Source organism: Malaclemys terrapin, chromosome 7, assembly GCF_027887155.1.
Source record: "Malaclemys terrapin pileata isolate rMalTer1 chromosome 7, rMalTer1.hap1, whole genome shotgun sequence".
NCBI lineage: Eukaryota > Metazoa > Chordata > Testudines > Emydidae > Malaclemys > Malaclemys terrapin.
In genome coordinates, this window is record NC_071511.1 from 98503807 (window position 1) to 98515816 (window position 12010).

At 45.5% G+C, this 12010-nt stretch overlaps 2 protein-coding genes across 2 annotated transcripts; one reads left to right on the forward strand and one right to left on the reverse strand.

Annotated features, from left to right (window-relative positions):
• The first annotated feature begins 286 nt into the window (after window positions 1-286).
• On the forward strand, window positions 287-2663 carry LOC128840088 (homeobox protein vex1-like). Its single transcript, XM_054033600.1, has 3 exons — window positions 287-578; window positions 1082-1326; window positions 2292-2663. Exons 1-3 carry the CDS (start codon window positions 287-289, stop codon window positions 2661-2663), a joined length of 909 nt encoding a protein of 302 aa, XP_053889575.1.
• A 5334-nt stretch (window positions 2664-7997) lies between these two features.
• Window positions 7998-10246, reverse strand: LOC128841169 (homeobox protein vent1-like). The gene is made up of 3 exons (XM_054035960.1): window positions 9984-10246; window positions 9509-9741; window positions 7998-8363 (listed from the first exon to the last, which is right to left on the reverse strand). The coding sequence occupies exons 1-3, from the start codon at window positions 10237-10239 to the stop codon at window positions 8004-8006; spliced, it is 849 nt and encodes a 282-aa protein (XP_053891935.1). The 5' UTR covers window positions 10240-10246; the 3' UTR covers window positions 7998-8003.
• Between the last annotated feature and the right edge of the window lie 1764 nt (window positions 10247-12010).

The following is a 12010-nucleotide window of genomic DNA, read 5'->3' on the forward strand; positions in this document are numbered from 1 at the left end:
CAAACGCTGCAGTAGCTGGAGTGAGTAAAACTAAAGTGCGGGCCCTGATGTAATTATTACCAGCTGTATCATTAGGGGGTGATTCCGAGATGAACTTGGCGCCAGGTCAGGTAGCCTTGAGTTCTGTTAACAACTGTGTTCAGAGATTAGTCGGATGTAACAATCACCTGAAAGGGGAGATTAAAGGGTCTCAATGGGATCCTTTGTTCTCGGCCTCATTTGATGCTTTGGGGCCTTTTCAAATCACGTCGCGGAGGAGCTTTAAATATTTGGAGACCCAGGGGGGATGGTTAGTCGGTCTGCTAGAGCGAGGAAGGGCTCTAAGGGGCGAAGGGCACGGAGGATGGAGAAGGGGTCTTTCTCGGTGGAGTGGCTCGCTCAGAGCAGCCACGAGAAAGCCCAACCTGCAAGCGGGGTGTCTTCCACCCACCACCCCCCGCGGGGCGACCGGTCCCTGCCCAAGAAAGCAGCCAGTGCCAGCGGCGATCAAGAGAAGGGAAACCCAGCGCTTACCACGCCAAGCACTAGGAGCCGGAAGAGGCCGCCTGAGGGCGCCCGGCGGAGCCCGGGAGACCAAGGTGAGTGCCAGCCCTGCCCATCCACATGTGGAGTGGGGCAAGAGAAGGAGTCCGCGGGGCGGGATCCTAGTCGGTTCTAGCCAGCGAGAACAGGGTCCCTGAGCCTGGGGGATAATCGCAGTCTCTGTCTATGGAAGGGGAGCAGGCTCGGGGGACCCCACTGGGGCAGAGACGTCTTAGGAAGCTGAGCCCTAAACTCCAGGTAATGTGGACGCTTATGCCAGAGCTGGCTGAGAGATCCTGCCCTGGCCTTCCCACCCAGCGGCTGGGCTGAGCCGGCCTGCGGGTGGTGAGGCCACTATGAATCCTCCCTGATAGAGGCCAGGCGTGGGAAGAAGGACCCTGATGGGACATGGAGGCCCCACGTGAGTGCCAGCTGACTTCAGCATGTAATGCCACGTGTCCAGGGCCGGCTGGGGCATGAGGCTGCCCCCTCCTGGCTGCGGGTGGGGCTGCTCTGGAGCGTGGGGTCTCTCTTCTCACACCTTGCTCCGTTATTCCAGCTGCTCTGAGGGAGCTGGAGGAAACTGGCCCAAGCAGCGCCGCGTCCAGCCCGAAGGAGGAGGAGGAGGCAGGCGGGGAAGGCAGCGGCTCGGAGAGCACCAGCTGCACCCAGCCGGGGCGGCCCCGCACCAAGTTCTCGGCCTCGCAGCTCCAGGAGCTGGAGAGGAGTTTCCGGGAGCAGCGCTACATTGGGGCCAGCGAGAAGCGGCGGCTGTCCAAGGTGCTGAAGCTCTCCCAGACCCAGGTGAGGGACAAACCAGGAGGAACTGGGGGTGCCCAGCCGCCCAGGATCAGAGTCCACGGGAGATCACCTGCTCCTGGGGGAGGGGGATATATTCACGCGACGCCGCCCCCAGAGGCCAAGAATGTGCGAGAGAGAGTCATGGGCTCGTATCTTCTGTAAATCCTTTTCTAGTCCCGGGGCTGGAGCTCCACGAGCCCTAGTTAAGGCGGGTACTAGCCCTACATTGACTCTACCCTCAGCCTTCCCCCAGCTTAATTCAATCCGCTTGATCCTGTCTGGGAGTAGGTGTCTCCTATATAAGGGGGGGGGGGCAGACTGCTAGTCACCGCACAAGCGGATAGGTTTGGGTAAGCTTCCTGCACACTGCCATACTATCTCATTGTGGTGGTTTTTACAGTGGAACCTTAACTGAATTTTCAGGCTAACAAAGATTGCACAATTTAGTATTCTTAGTGTGTTTCCTCTGAAGTAAACTGGTTTCTTTCTGCATTAAATCTGAATTAAGTTTGCTGAAAAATAGGGGGCAAATTCTGCTGTTATCTCTCTCTTGGTACTTACATAGTATGAAGGAGGTGCAGTGACTGAGTGGTTAAGGCACTCTGCTACAATCCTGAAGGTCTGGGTCTGAGTCTCTTGATCTAGTACTGAAAGGCCACCCCTCCAGTTCATTCAACTGAAAAATAGTTACCTGCTAATTTGGGCAGTCAAAGGTGATCTGACATGATGCTCTGGCCACATCACTCCCTTGTGGACATTGTCTATGAAACTGCATCCTCAGGGGAATGTTGACTGTTGTATGAGTGTCATTGAAATCAGGGAAAATGTCCAGATTCACATAGTTGTAACAGCAGAATTTGGCCAATAATCACCAACACTTAATGCATTTCTAAAACTTGTAGAACCATCTGCACATCTTTATTTGGCAAAATGAATTAGTAATAACCTCTTGGATGTTTATTTTTCAGATAAAAACCTGGTTCCAGAACCGTCGTATGAAGTTCAAACGACAGACCCAAGATGCCAGGGTTGAAGCTCTCTTTTCAGGCTTACTTCTACCTTACCGTTACTCAGAGATCCAGACACCCAATTATCCCCCTGGGATGGAGTTCAACGTCTCCTCTGCTGCTGCTGTGACTTGTTCCCTTCACCCAGCTATGCCAACCCCAGCCCTGCTGTTACCTCCTGCTCCAACTCAATCTCTTCAGCCAGTTGTGCCAACCCCAGCCCTGCTGGTGTCTGCTGCTCCAGGATTTTCTTATCAGTCTACAATTCCAACGGTCTCTCTAACCCAAGATCATAATCGACTGAGATTCCAACCATATCTTCCTCCCTCTTAAACATGCATAAAAGTGCCCTGAGCTGCAAAATGAATTTTTAAAATGAACTACCTGAAATCATGAAGAGTACTTATTTAACTTATTTTTATTATAGTCATTAAATATATTAATTCAGTATTTCAAAAACTTTAATTTTTTTGGTTATTTTGTCTTTAAAGCACTGTTGTTAAAGGGACACAGTCAAGAACAGGCTCAAAATGGTAATTAGAATAGGCTGACAAATGTTAGAGCAAGTTGATGTTGCAAAAATTCTCCTCCCTTCCTCCAACTACAGACATGTTGCCATCAAAACTTCAATGAAAACTCATAACTGGGAATAATGGTGTGGGAATATGAGTGATTTTGCTGATTATTTATAATAACCCAACACTTTATCAATGTGTTAACTGTCTCTGCAGAACAGTGTCACTCAACCAACTTGTCTACTGAATCCTACCTGCAGAAATATTAATCTATTATAATAGCTCATGTAGTTCATAAGTGTGTGTGGCAGGGGTGGTGGTGGAATTATTTAACAAGCGCATGGAAGGGGGGACAATAGGGTGCTTTTAGTTTCTAAGACTAGTACTTTACCAGAATTTACTAGTCAAAATATTAACACTTGACAATGTCCCTTTACAAACATTGTCAAACTACCTCTAAGGAAACTCTTGTAATAATTACAGTAAAATATAGTAATGGGAACACTTGATTGAAAAAGGGTGTGTGCTTCTGAGTGGCAAACACAGAAGTTCAAACAACTATATGGGACTAGGGACCATTATGGCTTTCACAATACATTTGTGAATAGAGGCACCTTGTGATTAAATCTTTTTTTGGAAAACAAAACGGTCAGAACTAACATCCATTTTCCATGAAATAGCTACCACTAGCAAGCCAGAAATGTCTCATGTAATTAATACTTGTTTTCTTATATTTCATGGAACAAAATCTTGTACTCAAAACTCCTATTTCAAGGCTCCTTTCCTAAATAAGAACTGCAGGATGTGTTCTGCAGTGTAAGCACAGATAATTGCCTGTTGCCTGGAGAATTTAAGATTTGAGCATTGCAAAATTTACATTTTACATTAATTTTAATATTCAAATTACATAAATAGCTAGTCATGTACAAGTGTCATTCAAGACCAGTTAACTTCAGGATGTTACTCACAAATTTTATCTGTGTGTATGTGATAAATATAAACTGACTCAGCATGAGTGCTTAAAATAAAAGGTGACTTGTTTTCTTACTCTCAACTTCATGGCAGTTGTTTTGTAATATAACTTTAGAAGGCTGTATGTGATCCATTACAAGGAATGGTCTGAGCATTGATATGCACAAAACTATTGATTGTGGTGCAAAATGGAACACCCAGAAAAACCTGATAAACAAAGACAAGCTGGTGATGCAGGCAAAGGAGCTTCAACTATCAGTGAGAGCCAGCTTCACTCCCTGCCTGGGGACTGAACTGAGAGACCTACAAGGAGGACTGATGGGGTTGGGAGAGGGGCAAGAATGCAGATTTGCAGGGAAGCAGTGAGGACTGGAGACCTGGAGGTGGAAAGTGGATGGATGGGGGGGAAAAAAGGTAATGGAGAAAGTGGGAGTGGTGAGGGAAGCAGGGACCCATGTAGGTGGAAAAAATGGCGCTAGTGGGTAAGAAAGGATGCAGAGTGGAGGAGATATGGAATGGAAAACATGGACCTGTCTCTGGCATGTGATGGAGGACTGTGGCAAACATGCAGAACCTGTCATGAGCAAGGTTTAGGGAGGCTTACATAAAGTCCCTGAAATATAGGATGGGAGGGTAGCACATAGGGAGCTTGTGGCAGATATGTGTGGGATGAAAAGATTCTCTGTTGCATGAATACCCTCAGCCTAGGGAAGTTACGAAGTGCAACTCTTTTATCCAGGGTCATGACTGTGAAGTACCAGCATTCTGACATTAGAGGTCACCTATAGCTCACAACGCTCCTTTCCTTTTTTGTTTTGCCTATGGGAACAGTAGGAACAGCTCTATTTACTCTATGGGTTAAGGTTGCTCATCTGCATACACTGAGTTGTGAAAACTCCTACAAGACCTAGGCAAAAAGTGAAAATTCAACACAAATGTTTGGTGAATTCATGACAGTTTGCCTGAATTATTGTGAACAATCCAAAAACCTCAAGACTTCATTTCAACATGTTTGAAATTAATTTTTTTGGTTCAAAAATACTTTTGAGACAAACACATGCAGTCTTTACTTTCAGGGAAGTGGAGGGAGAGAAAAGGGTTGGTTTGGGGTGAACTCAATGCCTCCATGTTCAGGCATCAGCACAAGAAATTGAATGTTTTGCTCCTATATCTGTCTGCAGCAATATTTGGGGGTAGCCATTGATACAGATACAATGTGTCTGGAGAGCTAAAGCAGCAACATAGTGGCCTTATCTCAAGGGCCAAAGGGATGTGTTTTTCAATCATGTTAAGCACCCTTAAAAAGCCCTATTAAGGCCCAATCTATACTACAAAGTTAGATCAACCTAACAGACAGAGGTGCTTGTGGCACACTAGGCTTCCTCCTACCCATTGCACTGTGCTTTGCATCCCTGCAAGCAGACAAGTATGAATGTCACAGGTTCTGGAACAATTTTTATAGCTGATGATGGAAACCATATATTTGGTGTCTGTTTTTACTACTTTAAGCAAGGGGATGTAGCAGCACCCTGCACCACTGATTCATGTGTGCAATATACAAACTTTGGCAGCTGTATATGGATATGCTTCAATGGGCTTTTTCAATTGTATTTAACTTGATTAAAAATACACACCCTTTCATGCATCAATAAAGGGCCAGTTTTCTAATCAAGTTAGTTCAAACAATCAAAAAGCCCTATTAAGATCTAACACAGTGGTTCTCAAACTTTTTTACTGGTGACCCCTTTCACATAGCAAGCCCCTGAGTGAGACTCACCCTTACAAATTAAAAACACATTTTAATGTATTTAACACCTTTATAAATAGGAGGGGGGGGAGAAGGTAGCTCAGTGGTTTGAACATTGGCATGCTAAACCCAGGGTTGTGAGTTAAATCCTTGAGGGGGCCATTTAGGGAACTGGTGAAAAAAATCTGTCTGGGGATTGATCCTGCTTTGAGCAGAGGGTTAGACTAGAGGACCTCTTGAGATCCCTTCCGACCCTAATATTCTATGAAATGCTGGAGGCAAAGCAGGGTTTGGGGTGGAGACTGACAGCTTGCAACCCCCCATGTAATAGCCTTGTGACCCCAAAGGGGCCCCAACCCCCAGTTTGAGAACCCCTGATCTAACACATAAAGCAATGTTAACTAGCTGCAGTAGAACATGGAGGCAGGAGGAGAGTCTAACATGCCTAAGCAACACACAGTTTCAATTATTGTAGCCTGTATCTTAACAAGGCTTTCCAGTTGTGTTACACCCTTTGCTCATTGTAGTCATCAAGTTTAAGGGCAGGAAGGACCACCAAATTGCCCTCCTGTCTATCACAGCTCACTAAACACAACCCAGCTACCTCCACACCAAGCCCAACAGCCAGAATTAGACTGAAATATTACAGGCCTGAGGAGATTAAACTACTTCATGCTACAGGCAGAGACATACTCATTGTGGCTCTACTGATGCCTTTGCACAGAAGCAGAGGGCTCTTGTCTCCAATTTCCCCCATACAACCAAGATTTAGTCAGTTCAAAATGTTATTTCAGGAGGAAACAAGTACAGGAACATTAAAAAAAAAAAAAACACTAAAAAAGTTACATGGAACATGCAATAGTGCTCTGTCAAGTCCTTGTGCCAAATTTTTACATTAAATTTCATTTAAAGAGGGATTTTAGTCATACTTTAAAGGCAAAGACTTTCAAGAATATAGGTTATGCTCCAAAATCCCAATTTAGTTCCTAATAAGCTAATTTTCAAGAGTGCTAAGTACCCAGCAATTTCCACTGAAGTCAATTGGAAGCAAATCTCATTTTTCCCCATAGGAAAAATAGTAACAAATATTTCCCCATCTCAGGAGCTTGTCTGTACACAGAAAGTTGCACCGTTTCCACTGTAAATTTTGTAATTGATTTAAACTCAAAGCCTGTGTGAGCTCACACACACTTATTTAGAAGTTGTTTATAGCAATGTAGTTTAATTCAGTAAATTACCAATTTAGTTAAATCAATATAAATCAGTTGTCAATTGATCAGTGCAACTATTCTATGTTCTTCATTTGTAGAACATTTTGAGGTTCTTGGCTGGAAGATGCAATCGAAGTGTAAAACAGTAATTTATGTTCACAAAACAATTCAATGACCAGCACTTTGCTCCCTCCTACCCCCCATAATTCACACAGAATCCTATTATAGAAGCACTATGCAGTACTGAGGTCACAAAACAAGAACATTATATGATTCTACTCTTTAAATAGTGTAAAAGTTTTAATTTTCACTGGCTGTAAAAACAGGCCAGCAAACACTTGGATGAGAATAGGAAAAGTGGACATGGTCAAAAGTCACAAATTGCATAACTGCCAACTCAGGATTATGTGGCACATTGGAACTAAGAGTTTATAAATTGTCTGTCATCCTTTCCTGCTCCTAACTGGATGTTCTAGGTGTATAATCTCATCAGAAGCTGGTTGCTGGCTTTCTGACTATAAGCGGAGTGTTACTACCCAACTAACAATTAGCAAACCAGAAACCTAATTGTATCTGGTTTCTGTGCTGCATATACACAGGAAAAACTATTAGATTAACATTACTATAACAATGCCTCCAGATTGATGGTTTCTTCACAGTTGATAAGTTTTTGCTATAGGTTAAATGTTTGCATAATATTTTAAAGTATAGGACTCCAGGGGTTGGTTGTGTGTCTCTACAACAATGAATTTTATCTCACAGCCTTGCCTACATGGTGGGAATCCTAGTGTAGACAAGGCTGTGTGGTCAAACCTGTACACAATTTGCTTTCAGCACATCTACATTAGGGTTCTCACCAGTGCCAGCAGTAGTTCCAGTGGAATTCTCCTCCTGGAGACAGACTAATTGTCAATATGGAATTTATAGCAAAAGATCCTTTTAAGCATCCACACACTAATGGAAGATAACAGTCTATCAGAGGCTGTTACTCTGAAACCTTCAGATCAGTAACCTTCAAATTACATAGGTTGGGTATAAACCCAAGAATTAGGACTAGAGTGCCTCTAACAGCATTCAATCTCAATTAAATACAATTATACTTAATTTAGGTATGAATTTAATATTTAAACTTTATATTAAAATATACACTTCTACATCAGACAAACATTTTAAGTACAGTTGAATCATATATAGTGTATTATATTATACTCTCTGTCTTCCACTTTGCTTATAATGTTTGAAGAGGATTAAATTGTTTGTTGTCCATTTTGTTCTGTATAACTGGATGGACAGAGAATTGTGGTAGAAAGTGTTGCTGGAAAAAAGGCAGATCATGTGCCCTAAGGGCGTATGATGGGTTTTGGGAGTCATATATTTGAAAGGAAGAGTTGAACTGTAAAGCACAATTAGGAGTAAAAGGTAGAAGTCTTTGTTGCATTGGACTAGGATAGTGGGAATAATCCTGTAACATATTTGGTGGGGTCCCTTGTTTATAGCCATAGAAGGGATCTGAAGATATGAAGCTATGATGGTGGTCTTGTATTTGCCTCTTAAGTTTCATCCTGCGATTCTGGAACCAGGTTTTGACCTAGAAAAAAAAAAAGTAATGTTAAAGAAATCAGGGTCCTAACAGATTTCAGAGTAACAGCCGTGTTAGTCTGTATCCGCAAAAAGAAGAACAGGAGTACTTGTGGCACCTTAGAGACTAACAAATTTATTAGAGCATAAGCTTTCGTGGACTACAGCCCACTTCTATGCATCCGAAGAAGTGGGCTGTAGTCCACGAAAGCTTATGCTCTAATAAATTTGTTAGTCTCTAAGGTGCCACAAGTACTCCTGTTGGTCCTAACAGAATAATTTACAAAAACTACCATGTATTGAGAGCATCTGTAACTGAACTCACTTGTGATCCATACAGTATAATCGGAGTTAAAATAATTTGAATTAAAGCATTGATCTTATCAGCAGAAAAGTTTCCATATTGTGTAAGCTCATAATGTATTATTTACTGTGTGCATTTGCCAGAGATAGCAACTGCAAAGACCTAATCAAGGGCTTCATCCAGCTTCCATTTCAGTCAATGGGAAGTCACTGACCCCAACGGGAGCATGTTAGGGACCCAAATCTTAAGTCCATTAATTGTGAGCAGCCCTTGACTGATTCTACTCAAGGTGTTAACCAGTGCATAAGCAAGTGCTTGCAGGATCGGGGCCTTATTTAGTAACTCTCTAAATTTTCTGTCCAAGTGAATATCAAACTTAATATTTATCAGCATCAGATCCCGGTTGTATTGTTAAGTTAAAAAAATGTTAAGTACAAATGTTTAAGAGTTTTAAAGATACTCTTCGGACCCATGGAAACAGGAGATTAGGCTTCTAGTAAATCCTGCACTTTCTTTAATGGACAACATGCCGTGCCCTGCGTTTATAGTCGGTAGGAAGCAATTTGAATACCAATCCCCATCAGCAAGAAATCATAACCAGTTATCGTTATGCTCAGCACCCGTGCGGCTTTACACACGCAGAGCGTGGCCGAGTGTGAATCAGCGCTCTCTTTGCTCAAGCGAGTTCCGTTCGGAGAAACTGCTGCACGCGCGGGGCCTGACTGAAGCCAAGGGGCAGCTGGAGGCGCTCAGCGTCTCTGCACACACCCCTGCAGCTAGGGGAGCAGCGAGCGGCCCAAAGCCCCCCAGCCCGGCTGTCTCTGCCGCGGGGACTGGGGCCGGACACTGACCTGAATCTCGGACAGCTGAAGAGCGGCCGCCAGCTTCCTCCTCTCCGCCGCCCCCACGTACTTCTGCCGCTTGAAGGTTTTCTCCAGCCTGCCGACCTGCTCCGGGGTGAAGGCGGTCCGCGCCCTGCGCTGCTGGGGCTCGCCCTCCCCCGGCGACGAGGGGATGCAGGAGGCGGCGCTTTCGCTCTCGTACCCGGAGGACTCGTCCGCGCTCACCCAGCCGCCCTCGGGAGCTGCAAAGGCGGAGGGTGGGTTAGGGCTCCGGTGCCCAACGGGGAGAAACAGCCCGATCGGGCCCCGCGGCTTGCGAGCCAGCCCTCCGCTGCTCCCCCAGCCAGGGCAACAGCACCATCCTTTCCGCCGCCCCACCCTCCTCCCCCCGGCCAGCTAGAGGCTCTTCCTTGCGGCCGGATCAGGGCCCTACTTTCCTCTCCAGCACCAGCCACCACCTCCCCCGGGCTCGCCTCTGACTTACCGGGACTTGCTCGGCCGTTGGGCAGCTCCTGGGGCTTGGTGTCTTCCAGCTCCTCTCGGCGAAGGCTGCTGGGTTGGAGCTGGTCCCCGGCCGCGGCTCCCCCTTTGGGCTTTGCTTTGGCCAGGCGGGGACTCCTGCTGAAGGAGGTGGGGGCCCGCGGAGGAGGAACGCAGCAGATGTGCGGCCTGCCCGCTGGCCTTTGCTCCTCGCTCTCAGGCTGGGCCGGGAAGTCCACAGAGAAGGCGACCTCACCCATGGCGAGTGGGAGCTGAAGGAGCGGGGCTCACAGGAGCTGCCTGCAGCTCCCTCTGTTTAGCTAGCGCTGCTCCACTGGAGGGGAGGGCAAGTTGGTGGGTGGGGGCCTCCATTTATTTATAGGGGGGCCCTCCCTCGCGGGCTCGTTTGCGAGTGTGAATCCACATCAAAGTACGAAGAGAAAAGAGAGAACAGCTGTCAGTTAGGAGTAGAGTTCACACGTCTGGCAAATGTCTGCAGCCCCTGGCTCCAGAGAGTCTGCAGGATTGTTTCTGCCCCCTTGAAATGCAAACCTGCTCTGGGCCCCTCCTGATTCTCCCCTGGAGAGGGGGAGTGGCGGCATGGACAATTCCAGCCACACTAAACAAAAGACCAGCAAAAGGGCTTTTAAAGACAGTTACACGCCAGATAATGGCAGAACGATGGGGTTCAATCATGTCCCTTCCAAACGTCGATGGACTAACACAAAAGGCACATACGACATATTTTAAATTGCATAGATCTCCAAGCATTAACAACCGCATCTCATTACAGCCCTAATCAGGGAGTTCCTTAGGGCAGGGACGTGAATGGAGCAGGGTTTTAGTATCTTTATCATGCGAGGTTCCGGTTCTATGTATGAGAACATTTATCACCGATTAACACAATTCAGAACTCTCTTATAACAGGAATTTTTACATTAATAATTGCCTTTCAAAATGCAGATCTAAATGAAGCTACCAGGTAATCCTTTGAAATGCCCTCTTTAGAGTGGCAGTATATATTTCAGAGGCAAGGTGGGTGAGGTCATAGCTTTTACTAGATCAATTTCTCTAGCTGGCCCAATAAAAGATATGACCTCACCCACCTTGTCTGTCCAATATCCTGAGCCCAACAAGCTACAACACTGCAAACTATATATTTTAGGTCGGGGGCTCCTGCTGAAGGGGAGAAGGAGGGATAGTCTAGCAATCATGTAACACAAAACATTACTACAAACATGGTAAATAAAAGTCACGATCGATTTCCCATAGAATCCCGTCTATGTTCCCTATCAATATCAGAACCCCTTCTACTGTAAACCAATGAGCGGAAGAAATCCAAGTCCATTGTAAAGGTCGTACGGAGACGTCAAAAGTCTGGGTTGGCTTGGATTTCCCAGCTCCTGGCTGTATTATTGCTGTTTCTGGTTTAACGGGTACAAATTCAACCCTGCACTCCTCTCAGCTTGAATTTGGCGCCAGTTGTCTAGCCAGAAATGTAGCCAATCTTTCACCAACGCCTGGAAGTTTAGCGATCAAAGCAATACAGGACCAGAAAGCTCACACCTCATCAACTTCAAACTACCCCAATTTACACGTTATTTATAAAGCATAGCTTCGCCTTTGTGATGCAAGGGGCAGATAATGCTAAGAACCGCCCAGAGGTTTAATCACTGTAAGTATAATAAACCGTTATTAGAAAACCTATCACTGAGGTTTCAAGCATTTTCTGCGTTTAGATAAGCCAGTGGAAAAACATACAGCAAGCACAAAGCACAAATGAATCGGCTACAAAAGACACCGGGGCACCATATATTCAGATTGTTCCTAATTGGGAGAGCAAACTGCAGATATTCCCTCTCTAACCCTGAACCTTGATACCAGGGCCCTGTTCTTACAGTGCTCGCAGGGGCTAAACTCCTGAACTCACTGAGCCCCCGATGAAACCCGCCAGAACTGAAGGATTTGACTCAATAAACTCGGATCTAATGAGCAGCGTGTTTGTTTCTTCTTCCTATAACTAGATTATTG

What these genes read in the sequence shown, in the direction of transcription:
- LOC128840088 (XM_054033600.1), top strand. Translation starts at nt 287, where the DNA reads ATGGTTAGTCGGTCTGCTAGAGCGAGGAAGGGCTCTAAGGGGCGAAGG. An exon ending in GCGGAGCCCGGGAGACCAAG is followed by an intron (nt 579 to 1,081) that starts GTGAGTGCCAGC and finishes CCGTTATTCCAG; the next exon opens with CTGCTCTGAGGGAGCTGGAG. An exon ending in TGAAGCTCTCCCAGACCCAG is followed by an intron (nt 1,327 to 2,291) that starts GTGAGGGACAAA and finishes TTTATTTTTCAG; the next exon opens with ATAAAAACCTGGTTCCAGAA.
- LOC128841169 (XM_054035960.1), bottom strand. Translation starts at nt 10,239, where the DNA reads ATGGGTGAGGTCGCCTTCTCTGTGGACTTCCCGGCCCAGCCTGAGAGC. An exon ending in CAACGGCCGAGCAAGTCCCG is followed by an intron (nt 9,742 to 9,983) that starts GTAAGTCAGAGG and finishes CCGCCTTTGCAG; the next exon opens with CTCCCGAGGGCGGCTGGGTG. An exon ending in TTCAGCTGTCCGAGATTCAG is followed by an intron (nt 8,364 to 9,508) that starts GTCAGTGTCCGG and finishes TTTTTTTTCTAG; the next exon opens with GTCAAAACCTGGTTCCAGAA.